This window comes from Symphalangus syndactylus, chromosome 19, assembly GCF_028878055.3.
Source record: "Symphalangus syndactylus isolate Jambi chromosome 19, NHGRI_mSymSyn1-v2.1_pri, whole genome shotgun sequence".
Taxonomy (NCBI): Eukaryota; Metazoa; Chordata; class Mammalia; order Primates; family Hylobatidae; genus Symphalangus; species Symphalangus syndactylus.
In genome coordinates this window covers 52,687,260-52,702,612 of record NC_072434.2, presented here as the reverse complement: position 1 = coordinate 52,702,612, position 15,353 = coordinate 52,687,260, and the positions used below count along the sequence as shown (strand labels likewise).

The following is a 15,353-nucleotide window of genomic DNA, read 5'->3' as shown; positions in this document are numbered from 1 at the left end:
CACAGCCTGGCCTGAACTCCTAGACTCAAGCAATCCCCTGTCTCAGCCTCCCAAGTAGTTAGGACTAGAGGTGCACACCACCACACCCAGCTAACTTTTTGTTTTTTGTAGAGATAGGTTCTTGCTAGGTGGCCCAGAGTGGCCTTGAACTCCTGACCTGAAGCAATCCTCCTACCTTGACCCCCCCAAAGTGTTGGGACTACAGGCATGAGCCACTGCATCCAGGCTTACATATTTTTAAAATGTCTAGTCTTCCCACTCTGCCCCTTTCATCGTTATTTTTTCTTGCAATTGTTGAAGAAGCTGTGTTGTCTGCACTGTAGAGTTTTACACAGTCTGCATTTTCTGGCATCCCTGTGCTGTTTTTAAAAAGTATCATTTATTTCCTGTAAAACAGTAGTTATATCTAAAGTCTTATTCATGTTCAAGATCAATTTTATTTGACAAGACATTTTTATAGGTGGTATATTTTCCCATGGAAGCAAATGCTATCTAATTGTCTTTTTTGGGGTCATAATTACAGGCACTCATATGCATTGCTTAATTCCTTTTGTTTTCATTAGGGCTTTGCAAAATGGTGAAATTCTTATCCCACCATTCTTCATTTATTAACAGAAATAGTTCTTTAAAGGGAAACGTCCCTTCATCAACTATTACTTCAGATACAGTTTACATAGAAAATGGCCAAATGAATAAATGCTTGGTTCTTTTATTTACTGTTTTTTCAAATAAATAGTTTGTCCCCTAGCATTCTTCAGAGATGACCCATGAGTTTTTGTTTTTTAAAATAATCATTATTAATATATATATTTAAACATATTTAATATGTTTCAATCTATTGCAATTATTATTTTTATTGATGCCCAAATTATGTCACTTTCCACTGTGGGAACCTCTTGAAGTTAGATCCTGAGTCTTTTTTGACCAGTCTTAGGAAGTCTTTGGTATCTTCATTGCTTTCGGTATAAGTGGATATTCCAGGCTTAAAGGTGGAATCAGCTCTTGGAATTTTACTGAACATAATGCAGATACAAGGCTACTCATTGCTTCAGGCCTAGTCATTGTTTCTAAATTTTTCCAATGGACAGAACTGGGAAATACGTTTTTAAAAAGAGTTCATACTGATTTTTCATTTCAAATGTAGGACCATAGGGGTTTTATGTAATTTTATTAATACTCTATCTATATTTTATTTCTTCTATACCCCAAATAGCAAGTCCAAAAAAAAAAAAGAAAAAACCACCAAGATAATGACTCACTTGCTTTATCCCATAAAATATACACACAGAGAATAACAGTATCAACATAATGGTCATTAAAAACATTTAAATATATTTTTTCAAGAAATATTCTCTTTACAGTAAATATTCCACTAGGGATATGCAATGAAGTCACTGTGTTTTAAAATCATTTACAATTGTTTCATTTTGTTTAATTTTATTGCCAATTAATATATAGTTAGGTTCATGTGGTCACTCATTTTCAAGGTGGCCCCAATGATCCCTGCTGCCTGGTTTCATGGCCTTACGTAGCCTCCCTCATCCCCTCAACATTTAATTAAGATTGGTCTATGTGACCAGTGGAATACTGTGGAAGTGATGGTACGTCACTTCTGAGATTAGGTTATCAAAGATATGGCAGCTTCCAATTTGATTATGTACAATCAATCTCTCTCGGATCACCCATTTTGTGAGAAGCCAGCCATGTCATGCACACCCCTAGAGAGAAGCCCAAATGAGAAAAACTGAGACCTGTGGACACAGCCAATAGGCCTCTGTCAAGAGCCACATAAGTGAGCTTGGAAGTAGATCCTCTAGTTCTGGTCAAGCTTTCAGATGACTGCATCCCTGGGTGAAATCTGGGGTGAAATTTTGCAAGACTTTGAATCAAAATCTCTCATCTAAGCCACTCCTAGATTCCCTTCCCTGAGAAACAGTAGCAGGTAATACATGTTTATTGATTTAAGTGACTAAGTTTTAGGGCAATTTGTTATATACCAAAAGATAACAACACCAGATTTATTTTATTTTGTTTTTGATTTTTACAAATTGATTTTCTTAACATATAATTTTACTTTATAATTCTGTGGTATAAAACATTTATGTGGCTGCAAAGCCAAGCCTACAAAACAAGACATTCAGAGAAGTATGGTTTCTATTTTTTATCCATTCATCATGTTCCATCTATCCCCAAGAGATAACCACTTTTTAATAATGTTCTTAATTAATTCTTTCATTTTAAAAAACATAAGGGATATGTACATAAAAGATATATAGATAGATAGATACCCAGTAGAATAATCTATATTTTTTTCTACCTCACTTTTATTCAATTAATAATGTATCTTGTTATATTACTCCACATAGTAATATATAATAATACTCATATATACACAAATTCTACATTTCTTTTTACAGTTTCATAGTACTCCAGGTATGGATGTACCTTAGTTTATTCAAACAGTCCATTGTCTATGGAAATTTAGGTTGTTTATAATTTTTTGGTGTAACAGGTAATGTTGGAATGTATATCTTCTGCATAAATCTTTTAATATTATATTTTTCAAGTACATCTTTGGGATAGATTTCTCAAAGTGAGATTTTCTTATAAAAAAATAAATGTAGATGTAGTTCTGCTATTATCCATTTTTCTTCCAAAACAATTTTTCCATTTAAATTTTTTTCTATCATTGTAGCAGTGTATCTGTTTCCCCATATCCTTCCAACAAAGTATATTATCAAGATTATGGATTTTGCCAAATTATGTTATCAATTTCCTGGATTTTGCTAATGAGAAATTATATCTCAGGGTAGAATTAATTTACATCCTACTTATTAAAAGCAAGTCCACATCTTTTGATATATTTAAGGAACATTTACATTTGTTTTTCTGTGAACTGCCTGTTCATGTATTTTGCCCATTTTTCTAATAGTTTACTGCCCTTTCTCTTCTCTATTTTAAGTAGAATATTCTATAGATGAGAGATATATTTGTCAATGATGCAAGTTGCAGATTTTCCTCCCACTTTGTCAGGTGTTTATGTGCTTTGCTTACAGGGGTTCTGGCCATATGGTGAAAATAATCACTCCTTCAGTGAAAAGGATCATTGTTTTCCTCATTGTATCTGCATTTTGAGTCACAGTTAAGAAAGTTTCCCCTTATCCCAGATGATAGAAGAAATCACTCATGTTTACTTGTACTATTTGTATATTTTTATTTCTTTACACTTAAACCTTTGATGTATTTGGAATATATCCTAATATACATCCTATATATGTACGGTATATGAAGAATAGACCCAACTTAAAACTTCTCTATAGCTATCCAATAATGTGTCACTGATTAAAATGTCCATCTGTTTCTTATTAATTTTCAATGTCACCTTTATCATATACAAAATAACAATATGCCAGTGGGTTTATTTCTGAATTTTTCTTTTCAATTGCATTGGTCTTTCATGTATTCGTGTGCCCAAACCACACTATTTTAAATATAGAGACTTTTTGTTTTAATATCTGGTAATGGTATCTTACCCATTACTCATAGTGCTGCTCTCCTTTTCAGGGTTTTCTTGACTATTCATGCTTGCTTGTTATTCCAAAATAACTTGCTAATCAATTTGGCTAGTTGTAAAACAAAACAAAATAAAAACCTAATACTATTTTTTTTGTTGGAATCCCAACAAATTTATAAATTACCCTAGGGAGGATTGACGTTTTGATGATGTTAACATTCTGTGTACAATAAAACAGCATGCCTTTCCATTTGTTCAAATCTACTCTTGTGTCTTTCTGGAGTGCTTTATATTTTGTTCTCATACAGGTTTGGACATTTCTTGTTAAGTTTATGTCTTGGCATTTGATTTATTTATTTAGTTAATTTACTTCTACATTTATTTGCTATTGTAAATGGTGCCTTTTCCTCCATTTTATCTTCTAACTCATTTTTGTTGATATATATGACGGCCATTGATTTGTGTTATTGATTTTATAACTTTCTAGTTTGCCAAATTCTCTTGATTGTTTGTAGTTTTTTCATTAACTGTCTTGAGATTTTAGATGTACAATCTTATACTCTGAAAATAGTTTTACCTCTTCCTTTCTTAGTAATATGCCTATACTTTCTTTCTCTTATGTAATTGCATTGGCAAATACCTCCCGGATAATATTAAAAGCCAGTGGAGCCAGTGGGCACTCTTTAACTTCTTCCAAACCGAAATGAGAAAGTCTCTAGTGTTTTCCCATTAAATTAGATGTTGGCTTTGAGCCAATATACAGAGAAAGACATTTGGAAATGAAAATGAACAAGCAACAATTCTTAACTCTCAGTGGTCTTACAGACTTGTGGAAGGAGACAGATAAGGAAACAGTTTATTTTAATAGTATGGCAACATCTACTGTAGAGGTTGCACAGATTCACTTGGAAATACATTAGGAAAGGCATTTACCTCAGTCATGGAAATCAGACGATAATGCTTCTTGATAGAGCTGCTATCTAAGTTGGGACACTTATATGATTAGAAGTTAATCAAATAAAGATGGAGGGAAGAGAATTTTACCCATAAAGAATAGCATGGGCAAAGGATTTGAGGTTAAAGGGAACAGAACTCTATTTATGGAATAGAATTTCAGTTTAGTGAGATGTGGGGATGAAAGTGAAATAGAGAATAGACAGAGTTGAGCTAGAATGCTAAGTCAAGGAGTTTAAATTTTATACCAGGGCAATTGGGATATAACAAGGGAATTTAAGTGTTTTAAGCAGAGGCTATATCTGATCAAATGGTTCCTCCTAAAAGAGATAGCATATATATCCCTGCCCCATTCATGTTGTGCTTGGCCATGTGGTTTGCTTTGGCTAATGGGATGTTAGTGGATATGACACAAGCAAAAAGCAAAGACTTAAAATGTCCTTGTGTAACTGAGTTTGTTCTCTTAAAATGTTTCCATCACTATGAGAAGGACATCCTTGAAGAGCTTGCTGGATTCAGAACAAGAAAACACAGAGCAGACCTGAATCAAATCCAGTTTAGAGCCAAGCCCAGCCCAACCCAACTGAGATAAATAAAAGCTGCCTAAGCTTATATCTGTAGATGTGAGCATAAATGATTATTGTTATAAACCACTGAGCTGCGGGGTGATTTGTTACGCAGCAGTATTTATCACAATAGCTGACCAATACAGAGAGAGAGCTTTAAAGTCAGAAAAGTCAGTTTGAAGATAATTAAAATCACCCTGGTGAGACAAAATGGTGGTCTGATTATGGTGATGACAAGGAAAATAAAAGACAAAGAAGGTTTTGAGAGACACGAAGGAGGTAGAATGTAAAGAATCTGTGATTGGTTGGATGTCAGGGTTAGGGAGAGAGAGGAGGAAAGTATGTTCAGGTTTCTTGCTGGTGCAATTGAGAGAGGGGTGAGACCATTCTGTGAGACACAGACCACCAGAAGTACAAGATAAAAGGCTCTGCTTCGAACTTGCTGAATCTGAGCTGCAAATGCACAGCCAAGTAGAAATGTCCTTGACATCTGTCTATTCATCTACAAAATAAAGATAACATCATGTGCCTTTACCTATCTTGCAGGGCTATTGTGGAGAATGAACAAGGGAAAACACACAAAAGGGCTTTGAAAAGAAACCTTCCCAATAAACTGTGATAATTATTAAAATTAAAGCACTGACATTTTCGTTTTCATGCTGCCAGATGCAAAAAGCACACTACAATTTTATTTTTGAAACTGTGCTACTGAGTTTGTTGCTAGTCACACGTTGTTTTTTATTCTTCTGAGAGAAGGCAGAGCTGATAATTCTGAGAAATTATATAAACAATATGTATTTTTTCAAAAATGTACCCATATAAAGCAGAATTTGGAGGCAAAAAGATCCTAGAACTAGGAGTCAGAAAAGCCAAGCTCTTTTCTTGTGAGACTTTGGAACATTTAATCTCTCTGGTCCTCTCATTCTTCCTTTGTGAAAGGAACGTTTGTACTTGTTTATTTCTAAGATAGCTCACTGTTCTTATATACACAAAACGAAGGATTCTCTTAACATCTTCAGTTTTACTTACTTCCTACCAATGAGACTCTTCGAACTTACTCTGTGATTTGGAAAAGAGTTTCACACTTGCTCGTCCTCACGCATGTTAGCTCAGTCTTTATCAGCAACTTCTCTTTTGGAGCAAATTCAGCTGGTCCAGATTGCCTGTTACGTCCCAGGCAGGAAAGCTTATTTTCATCTATGTGTGAGTGATAAGGATCTAGAAAGAGTTCTGATTGGTGTGCTTTTGTAACTGCGGCAGGATTCCATTTACCACTTAGTCAAGCTGGTAATGAGGGTCTCTGTACCAGGCAACTGTGGCTGCCATCTGGCAGGCCAGCACCACACGCCCGCCCGGCAGACAGAACCAATTAGTCGGTCCCCACACCTCCCACAAGGCCTTCCTTGTTTGGTGGCAGGGTGTTAGCCCCCGCTGAGCCTCCCACTAGAGGCCCTGTTGAGTTCTGGGAGGGGAGGGGCAAATTTTCTCCCTATACTGCAGAGCTAGCAAATAATCCAGATCATGGAGGTCAAGAACAGCTTACCTAATGAACATGTTACCTATGGTAATGGTGAATGCAGAGTCCATGACAGGAATGAGCAGCTTGATGTATTAGGAGGAGTGTCAAGAAACAGATGTCTATATATAAGAGAAAAACTAGAAATGGCTTAAGGGCCCATAAGGCGTTTGTTAAGTGAACCGTGTTATATCTCTATAAAGGAATGTATACAGTTTGGTGCTAAGGACCTAGAACCTGGGCTTGAATTGTGGGTCTGCCACTTCTCAGTTCTATGACTTTAGCAAGGCACTTGACCTCTCTGTTTCTCAGCTCCCTTAACCATGAACTAAAGATAATAAGAGTTCCTACCTCACCGGGTGCTTGGGAATAGTAAATTAGTTAATATCTGTAAAGAGCTCAGAATACTGCCTGGCACATAGTAAATGCTATCCATCTAGGTGTTAGTTCTGAGTACAACTCTCACAGAACCATTAAAGATGATGCGTAGGATGATTTTTTTCATGCCAAGGGGAGAATTTTTGATATGATATGAAGTGAATCAAGCAGGATAATAAAGAGTATATATAATGATTCTCATTCTGTATCTATGCATGAAGGAAAAAAGAGGAAGAAAGGAAAAGAAAACCACTAGTTTTCTTTAGTTGATATTTTTCTTCTTATTTATATTCTCCTGTTTTTCAAAAATTGCTACATCATTATGCTGTTTTATAATTAGAAAGATCAATAAAAATTTAAGTAAAGAAACAAAAACCTAGACAAACATCTTATCTGCACACTTATGAGTCACTTTATCCTTTCTGAGTGTTAGTTTTATCATCTATGCCATGGTGGTAGAAATAACAATGGCATCTACCTCACAGGATTAATTTCAAAGAGTAAATAATAAAATTTACCTCGAAGCAATTAGTCAATAATAAAGTCTTTTATAACCATAATATTATTACCAAAGCCATTCTTTGGGAGCAAAAACAACAAATATATTAATGCCAGAATCTAAATTAGTTTAAAACATTCAGATAAAAATTCAGATTTGATCATTCAAATGGATTATATCACCTCTGCAGATTCACTATCTTTTGCTGTAACGAAGGCCTAAATTCAAGGACTCAGCCAAACTGGAGTCTAAGAGGCTTGAGTGACAGCTCAATCTGTGTCACTCATGTTTTGGGAAAGTCACTTTCATTTCTGGTCTTCAGTGTTCAACTAGACCTTGGCTGTTAACCACTCCAAAATTTGATCCTTTGCATGGTTCTTATGAACAGAAGATCACAAATCCATAGGCATTCATTTTCTCATATGACTAAAGACTAGCTAGTAGCTCAGTGATTTAGAAAGGGCCATTAAAATTACAAACTAAAAATAGTTATGTTAGAGTGTACTGCAGACTCTAATTCAGTATTTTACTAAAATATCTGGCTGTCACTTAATGCTTGGCAGCATTGCAAAACTCCTACTCTATGTATCTGTTTAATTGCAATTTCAGCAATTTTGGAAATGGTACTTTGTTATCAATGAATCATTAGTTTTGTCTTGATTTAGATCCAGTTTTCAATTGCTGCTTTACTTGCTTTTTAATTACAAATTACTAATCATATAGATTCATCATCATCAAGTTAGTTTGTTATGAATTGTTTGGTTGATTGTTAACAGAGTGCAGTGATATATATTTCTATCAACAGAGTTTTGGGCCTATAATTTTTTTTGTAATTATACATGGTTGCATTGGATTTTTAAAATAAATTATTTCTTTTTGTAATGTAAAAGCAGACAGACTCTTACTCCAACACGCCCCAACTTTGCATGTATAGTAACAACACTGAGTATCACTGAGCTAACCACAGGCAGAATAAGTTGACCAACTCCGTTGGTTGTCATGACCAACTTCACTGGTGATCATGACCAACTCCGTTGGTGGTCAGCAAAGATACAATATACAAAATGACCCTGAAATTCATTTTCAGATTGAAAATAATTGATTCTTACTTCTATCTCATGCAAAATATATTAATGAACATTTGTACGGTGTGTTTTTGTGTGAACCTATGTTTTTATCTATATTTTCCTAATAAATTATCAAGATAAACTTGGGTATTTTTTGTCACTCACTTGGCCATCCAGGAATCTGCTACTGTTTGCCCCTGTTAGTAGTTTCTGGTTGTTTTCTGATTTCTGGTTGTTCTCTGGGTGCTTGTTCTCTTTCACATCATCTGGATTATCATTGGTTTGCTGATCAGTGAAGTTAATGGCAACTGGGGTGTCTCTGCTCATCTGCCTTGAATTATCAGTCATTGGTTTCTGGTGCATTGTTTGGGTTTTTGTTTTCAAGTTCTCATTCTCCTTGCTGTGAAGAAAGAATTTTATACTTTGTCACTTACAGGCAGACTCCTCATACACTAGGCTGGCATAAGAACAGAAGGTGTGTTTGGTGTTGTGAACAGTGGTAACTCAGCACAGTGGAATGTGGAAGCATAAATATTGGTTGTCTATGCATCATTCACCATAGAGAGAACATGTTATTAATATTATCTTTGCAGGCTTTATCTTTTTCCTTACCCTCTTCCTCATATTCATAATCTATCTATCTGCTCCTAAACCCCTACTGTAAGCAATGGCCAGTATGAAAAATGAACCCTAAATGTTATCATATTTCTTACTTGTAAATGTAACAGGTATTTTCAGCCTTAGAAAAGAAAGTCAAAACAGTTTGTCAGCTCCAGTTCTGCTCTATGCCTCTCCCTTTGAGACTTCCTTTTCTCCTGGGAGCCTTTCATTTAAGTTTAATATTAGAGAAAAGAAAAAAAAACTGTAGGATGATTCAAGGAAATTCAAATAACAAACAAAATTAAAGGTTCAACTTTGTTTAATAATTAAAAAATCCTCACACCTGTAATCCCAGCACTTTGGGAGGCCGAGGCGGGTGGATCATGAGGTCAGGAGTTTGAGACCAAACTGGCCAATATGGTGAAACCCCGTCTCTACTAAAAATACAAAAATCAGCCGGGCGTGGTGGCGCACTCCTGTTGTCCCAGCTACTTGGGAGGCTGAGGCAGAAGAATCACTTGAACCCAGGAGGCGGAGGTTGCAGTGAGCCGAGATCGCACCACTGCACTCCAGCCTGGGTGACCTCATCTCTAAAAAAAATAAAAAATAAAAAAATAACGGAAAGTCTTACAAATCAAAACAGTAACAAGGTACCATTTTAAACATAGAAGGCAGATATAATTCTTACAGTGGGTGACCTGACAAAACATTAGGAGTCAAGAAACTGAAACTCTGACATGTAGAACAATGTTAAAGCATGTGTATTAAGGAGAAAAATGCAAAAAAAAGAAAACTAAATATTTAGTAATAGGTGGGTGCATTGACTATTTCATTCTTTGCTCATGATCAAGTGTATGAAGTCATTAAAATAGTTATGAATAATTTAATGATACAAGTAAATGTCCACTTATAAAAGTAAGTGAATATATGATTGTCTCAACTGTGTAAAATGCATGTATATAACGTGTATGCCTATTCAATCTAGCAAACAATGTGCCAGAAGTTAACGGTATCTCTGGGTGGTAGAACTCAGTGTATTGCATTACACTCTATTACACTATATCATGTCATATTATACTTTATAGTATTATTGTTCTAAATTTTCTACATAAGAAAATACTATTCTATAATCAGAAAAAATAAGTTTCAAAGTAGCTATGCCTTGTACCTACATGGCATTCTATAAATTCTAACTATTATTTATATATACAGTGGAAAAGATCCATTTACAAGCATATCATGTTATCTAAATATAACATTCATTGATTTAAATAATACTTGTTGAACTCCAATACTTGTTGATTTGAATAAGACCAAACCATGGGCAATAATTTGAATATATGTATATTTTTATAGTCATCCTCTTGGTGGTGGTAGCACAAGAAGAAAAGAAGGCCTAGGAAAGAACTCTGATGGATACTACATTTAAAGACGAAAGATGAGCCTTAAAAAGAGCTTCAAAAAAAATTCCCAGTAAAGTAGAAGGGGAATCAGGAGACTAGAAGGAAGACTTGGTAGAAAAGCAAGAGGATGTCTCCAGAGAGAGGACAACAGTATTAAATGCTGCTGAGAGGAAGTTTCTGAAAAGGGTCTGTTGGGTTAGCCATAAGGATGTAGTCAGGAAACCTGGTATGGGGAATTTCAATGAGGTAATGTAGGTGGATGCTAGACTGAAGTGGATTGAAGAAAGACGGGAGGGACAAGCAATGTAGACAGGAAGTATAAAGACTTCTCTGAAGAAGATTGGCTGCAAGAAGGGAGAAAGATGGGGTGATGATTGATGTGGAATATAGGGTTTCAGATAAGACTTTGTTATCATGTTCAAAGATGCTAGGGAGTTTAGCCTGTTGAAATGCCAATGGTGAATAGCCAGTTGAACTGCAGAAAAGGAGAGGATATCATTGATGATATAAGATGAACCTTGACAAAGGGAAATGGAAGTCATTGAGAGGACAGATGCAGAAGGGAATCCTCAGGGTTAAGGTTGTAGAAAAATAGGTAAGGATGTAGGCAAATTAGTACATTTGATGACAAGATGTTGATCAAATTGCTGACAGCTTGAATTTTCTCTGATAACAAGGTATGGTTACCTTGGGTCTCATTGGGGAAATGATGGGGTAGAAAGTCTGAATTAAGGGCAGATGGTTTGGGACAGCTGCTATGAAGAGTGGAAGAGGGATGATCAGAAAAATAAGACAGGTTGGCTGGGCCAACTGAGTGGCCAGTTAAGGTTAAAGATCATTGATTTTTGTGAAATCAGTTTGAGAGGGTGAATGGCACTTCACCCAGTAGTCCTTGCAGACATGCAGAGAAGGCAGACAGTGAGGCTCACAGAGAACTGGGGCTTTGCCAGACAAACACACTCAAATGATAATAGTGGAAGATGGGAGTATGAGAAGGAGAGTGTATATTTGACAAATAGTTTTTTGCAATGAGAGAAGACATATATGTTCCCTGCCTTCAAGAAATTTAAATTTCATTTGGTTTTCCAAAAATAATGCAAACAATAAAGCTAACGACTGGTAAAACTATATTGTAGAAATCAGGGTAGTAATTACCTTTGAGAGGAGATGTATAGCCCAGAAGAAAGCATAACGGGGTTTCTGGGATGCTGGTACTATGTTGTTTCTTGTTCTGGGTGTTTGTTGCATGAGTATATCACATTTGTGAGAATTCAGTGAGTGGTAGACTTATGATGTATACTTTTATGTAAATATAGGTATGTTGTATTTCTATAAAGTATTAAATTGGTATAAAATTTACATAAGTAATATGAAACATACCCAGTTAGCATATAAATAAATGCCAAATGAACATTACAAAGATTCAGTACTATTTGAAGTTCATAAGAAACAGAAATAACTATGGTTTGCCATGGTTACAAAAATAATATTATTGCTGAACATTTAACATGACAGCCACGCTATACTTATTTATATACATTAGATTATATATTTCTTAAATCAACCATATAGTCAGATGTTCCTATTATTATTATTTTAGAATGAAGAAATTAAGGCCAGGAAAGTTGGCGTGATTGGCCTAATTCTATTTACATGGCATTTCAGTAGTGGAGCCAGGATTTAAACCTGTCTACTTCATTGCACAGACTCAGATCCTATTGGCAGTAGAGTCAGAGGAAGGTCCATGGAAGTTTGGGATTATGTGAGGAGCTGAAAGTACAGGAGCAGGTAAGCAAAGCAGGAAATGCAGGATTTGAAGGCAAAAATGGTCATTTGGCAGGGAGTTAACTCTTTTGGATAAAGCCAGGGACAATGGATTATCTTTGCTTTAATCACCTTCGAAATCTTTTTGTGGGCAGTGTCAGGACAGAGTCGCTTGAGAAATGTAAAATGTATCTGCCTGTCTTTTAAAACAGTCCCTGTAGATGTTAAACCAAAAATAACCTGTTAAATCTGTTTCAAGTAAAAGCTGTATTTAAAAAAAATACATAGCACTTTGAAAATTATCAAGAAAATGACTCTCTAGCTGAGAAACGGCATGTGTCTGTGGTTAGCACAAACAATTTGTCAACACACATTGGTTGTTATGTTGTTCACAAACTCACAGTTCTTTCTCCTAGGCTTGTGTACCATCTACCTACATTACTGAAAATAGACATTTGCCATTTCAAAAGAAGGGGGGAAAAAAATGCCATCAATACTATCTTGGAAGCAAGACACAGCTAGCTTCCGCATATGTACTTCTGACCTCAGCTGCTGCTCTGGGGCTGCCGTGAAGAGTTTAGTGTCATCCAGGAATGAGAGCAATTAGAGAGGATTACTGTGTTGCTGGATGATAAATAAATGAGGAGAAAACTGTCCAATCGTTCCCTCTCTCACCGGGCTCTTTCTGCAAACCAGCCCATTAGAGTCACCTTCCATTAGAGCACAGAGTCTCAGGGTTAGAAAGAAACATTGCAAAGGCGTCTAGTAGCATCCTCTGCCCAAAGCAAGGTAGGGATCCCCCGCTGGCCCCACCTCCTATGTAACTCCAGCTCACCAGATCTCACATTTGATTTGGATTACACCCCTGCCGAGAACATAAAATCTCAAATGAAGGACCCAGGGGGCTCAGCAAAAGGTCACCAGATGCCATCTTAAAGGTCTGCCAGCCTTGGCAGCGACTCAATGCCACCAATTTCCAACTGTGCGCCATCTAACAGGCCCTAAACCCTCTGGAGAAGACAGCCTAGAGTGTGCCAACACAGTGAATGGGGATCTAATTTCAGTAAATGAAAGCATGTTCTTATTTGTAAGTAATAAGAGATAATCAAGACAACCAGACTTTTCTCTTTTTAAAAAGACAATAAAAAATAAAATCAGAAATGGGAGGGGAGTACAGCTGAAAAAGCTCACCAAACTCCAAAGGGAAGCTGAAATGTGAAGCCTGTGCTAATGTAGCTAATGTTATTGTGTCGAAGTGTGAAGGTTTTTTGTTTACTTCTTTTTTTAATGTCATGGAGCCATACCATGTACTATTATCATAGAAATTTAGTCTTCGAAAAGATCATAAAAATACGTTCATTCAACTCCTGAACCTATACTTGAATCATTTCTTTATCAATGTAATTATTTTAGCTAATATGTTCTATCTAAATGCTTATGTGTGTCAGCCACCACACATAAATTCTTTCATGTTGTGTGACTTTGGGAATATCTGATTTTCAGGTTCTCAGCTGCGAGATGAGAAAAAATAATCCTTATCAAGATAAAATGTATAAAATATTGAGCACCAAGCCTGGTGTTCTTCCACCAGCCCTCGACAAACAGTAATTTTATGTTAATCATAAATTAAAGTGCTAGCTCCTTTATACACACACTCCTCATCACCCAGGTACAAAGGGATGCTTCTTTCTCTGGAATCCTAAAACTTCCTTTATTGACAGACAAAACTGAAGTTAAAAAAGTCAAGGTTTTGTAGTAGATAGGAACTGAAGAAAATCTATTTAAATAGATAAAAAGAGAGATAATTAATGAAATCTATCTGGCCACCTTGTTATTTACCAATCACAGTAAATACAAATTTTAGAAATCACCCCCCCTTTAAAAAACAAAGATTAATTAGCATTAAAAATCTGTTCTGATAAAGCAATCACATTCCTTAATCTTACAGAAAAAAAACAACCCAAACATTGTTGCATCACCATGTCCTCAGGTGGATTACACCCAAGAGCTTTACAGACAGTGCAGCTTTGCCAGTCTGGAGCCAATGTTTATCGGCTAAAATTTAAATCTGGGACCCAATCTTTAATGGCTTGAAATGTAGTGTCTTTTGCACTTGCATTCCCCCCTGTTTTGCTTTTGCAAGTCTAAGCAAAATGACTGTGCAACTGCCTGGCCTCTTCACCAATGACCTCTGTGCTGTAGGGCACAGTTTCTGAGCCAGGTCTTCTATCCATACTGTGAGAGGATGCAGCATAAACAGTTCTCTCTCTGCATCACGTCTGGATGCATCCACATGGTCTATAGGAATGAGGAGCAATCATTATTGCTATGTTATTTTGTTTAATCAGGTTGAACTAAATCAGGAATCTATAAAAAGATGATGGATTTAAAAAAATACTCTATCATTATAAATTTGTTATCTCAAAATCTTAGCTGGCAAAACTAAAGGTGGCCAAATATCATTTTATCTCTTTATACAAAACTTCCATATACACACACGAGAAGTTTTATTTTGTTTCTAAAACAAAGATTGATTGTAATCAACCTTTCTAATCTCTTAAAAAATTTTCCAATTGACAAAATAACACAGATACCTTTACAGGCCAATACTTCTATCTCTACACCAACATTTTAAATGTCTAATGGTATTTCATTATATAGATATACAATAGCTTATTTAACTTGTCCTATATTGTTGAACATTAATTTGGTTTCCAAATTTTTATTAATTCCAATGTTGCTGCTCTGCTGGAGATGTTTCTTTTACACCTATATCCTCATCATCCTTCTCAACCCCAGAAAATTGACCTCTGTGGACTTACTCTATATGCCCATGAGGCCAGGCATAGTGGCTCACACTTATAATCTCATACTTTGGGAGGCCTAGGTAAGAAGATCACTTGAAGCCAGGAGCTCCAGACCAGCCTGGACAACATGGCCAGACTGCATCTCTACCAAAATAAAAAATAAAAAAAAATTAGCTGGGCGTTGTGGTGCACACCTGTAGTTCCAGCTACTTGGGAAGCTGAGGCAGGAGGATTGCTTGAGCTCAGGAGTTCCAGGCTGCAATGAGCTAAGATCCCTCCATTGTA

At 36.0% G+C, this 15,353-nt stretch overlaps 1 protein-coding gene across 1 annotated transcript in view; it reads right to left on the bottom strand.

The window, feature by feature from the left end:
- The window catches only part of C19H1orf87 (chromosome 19 C1orf87 homolog), an 83,378-nt gene that overhangs the window by 55,583 nt on the left and 12,442 nt on the right, over nucleotides 1–15,353 (bottom strand). The window contains exon 3 of the mRNA XM_055234395.1: nucleotides 8,660–8,894. Coding sequence (XP_055090370.1) covers nucleotides 8,660–8,894 — 235 coding nt within the window. The remainder of the gene's footprint in view (nucleotides 1–8,659; nucleotides 8,895–15,353) is intronic.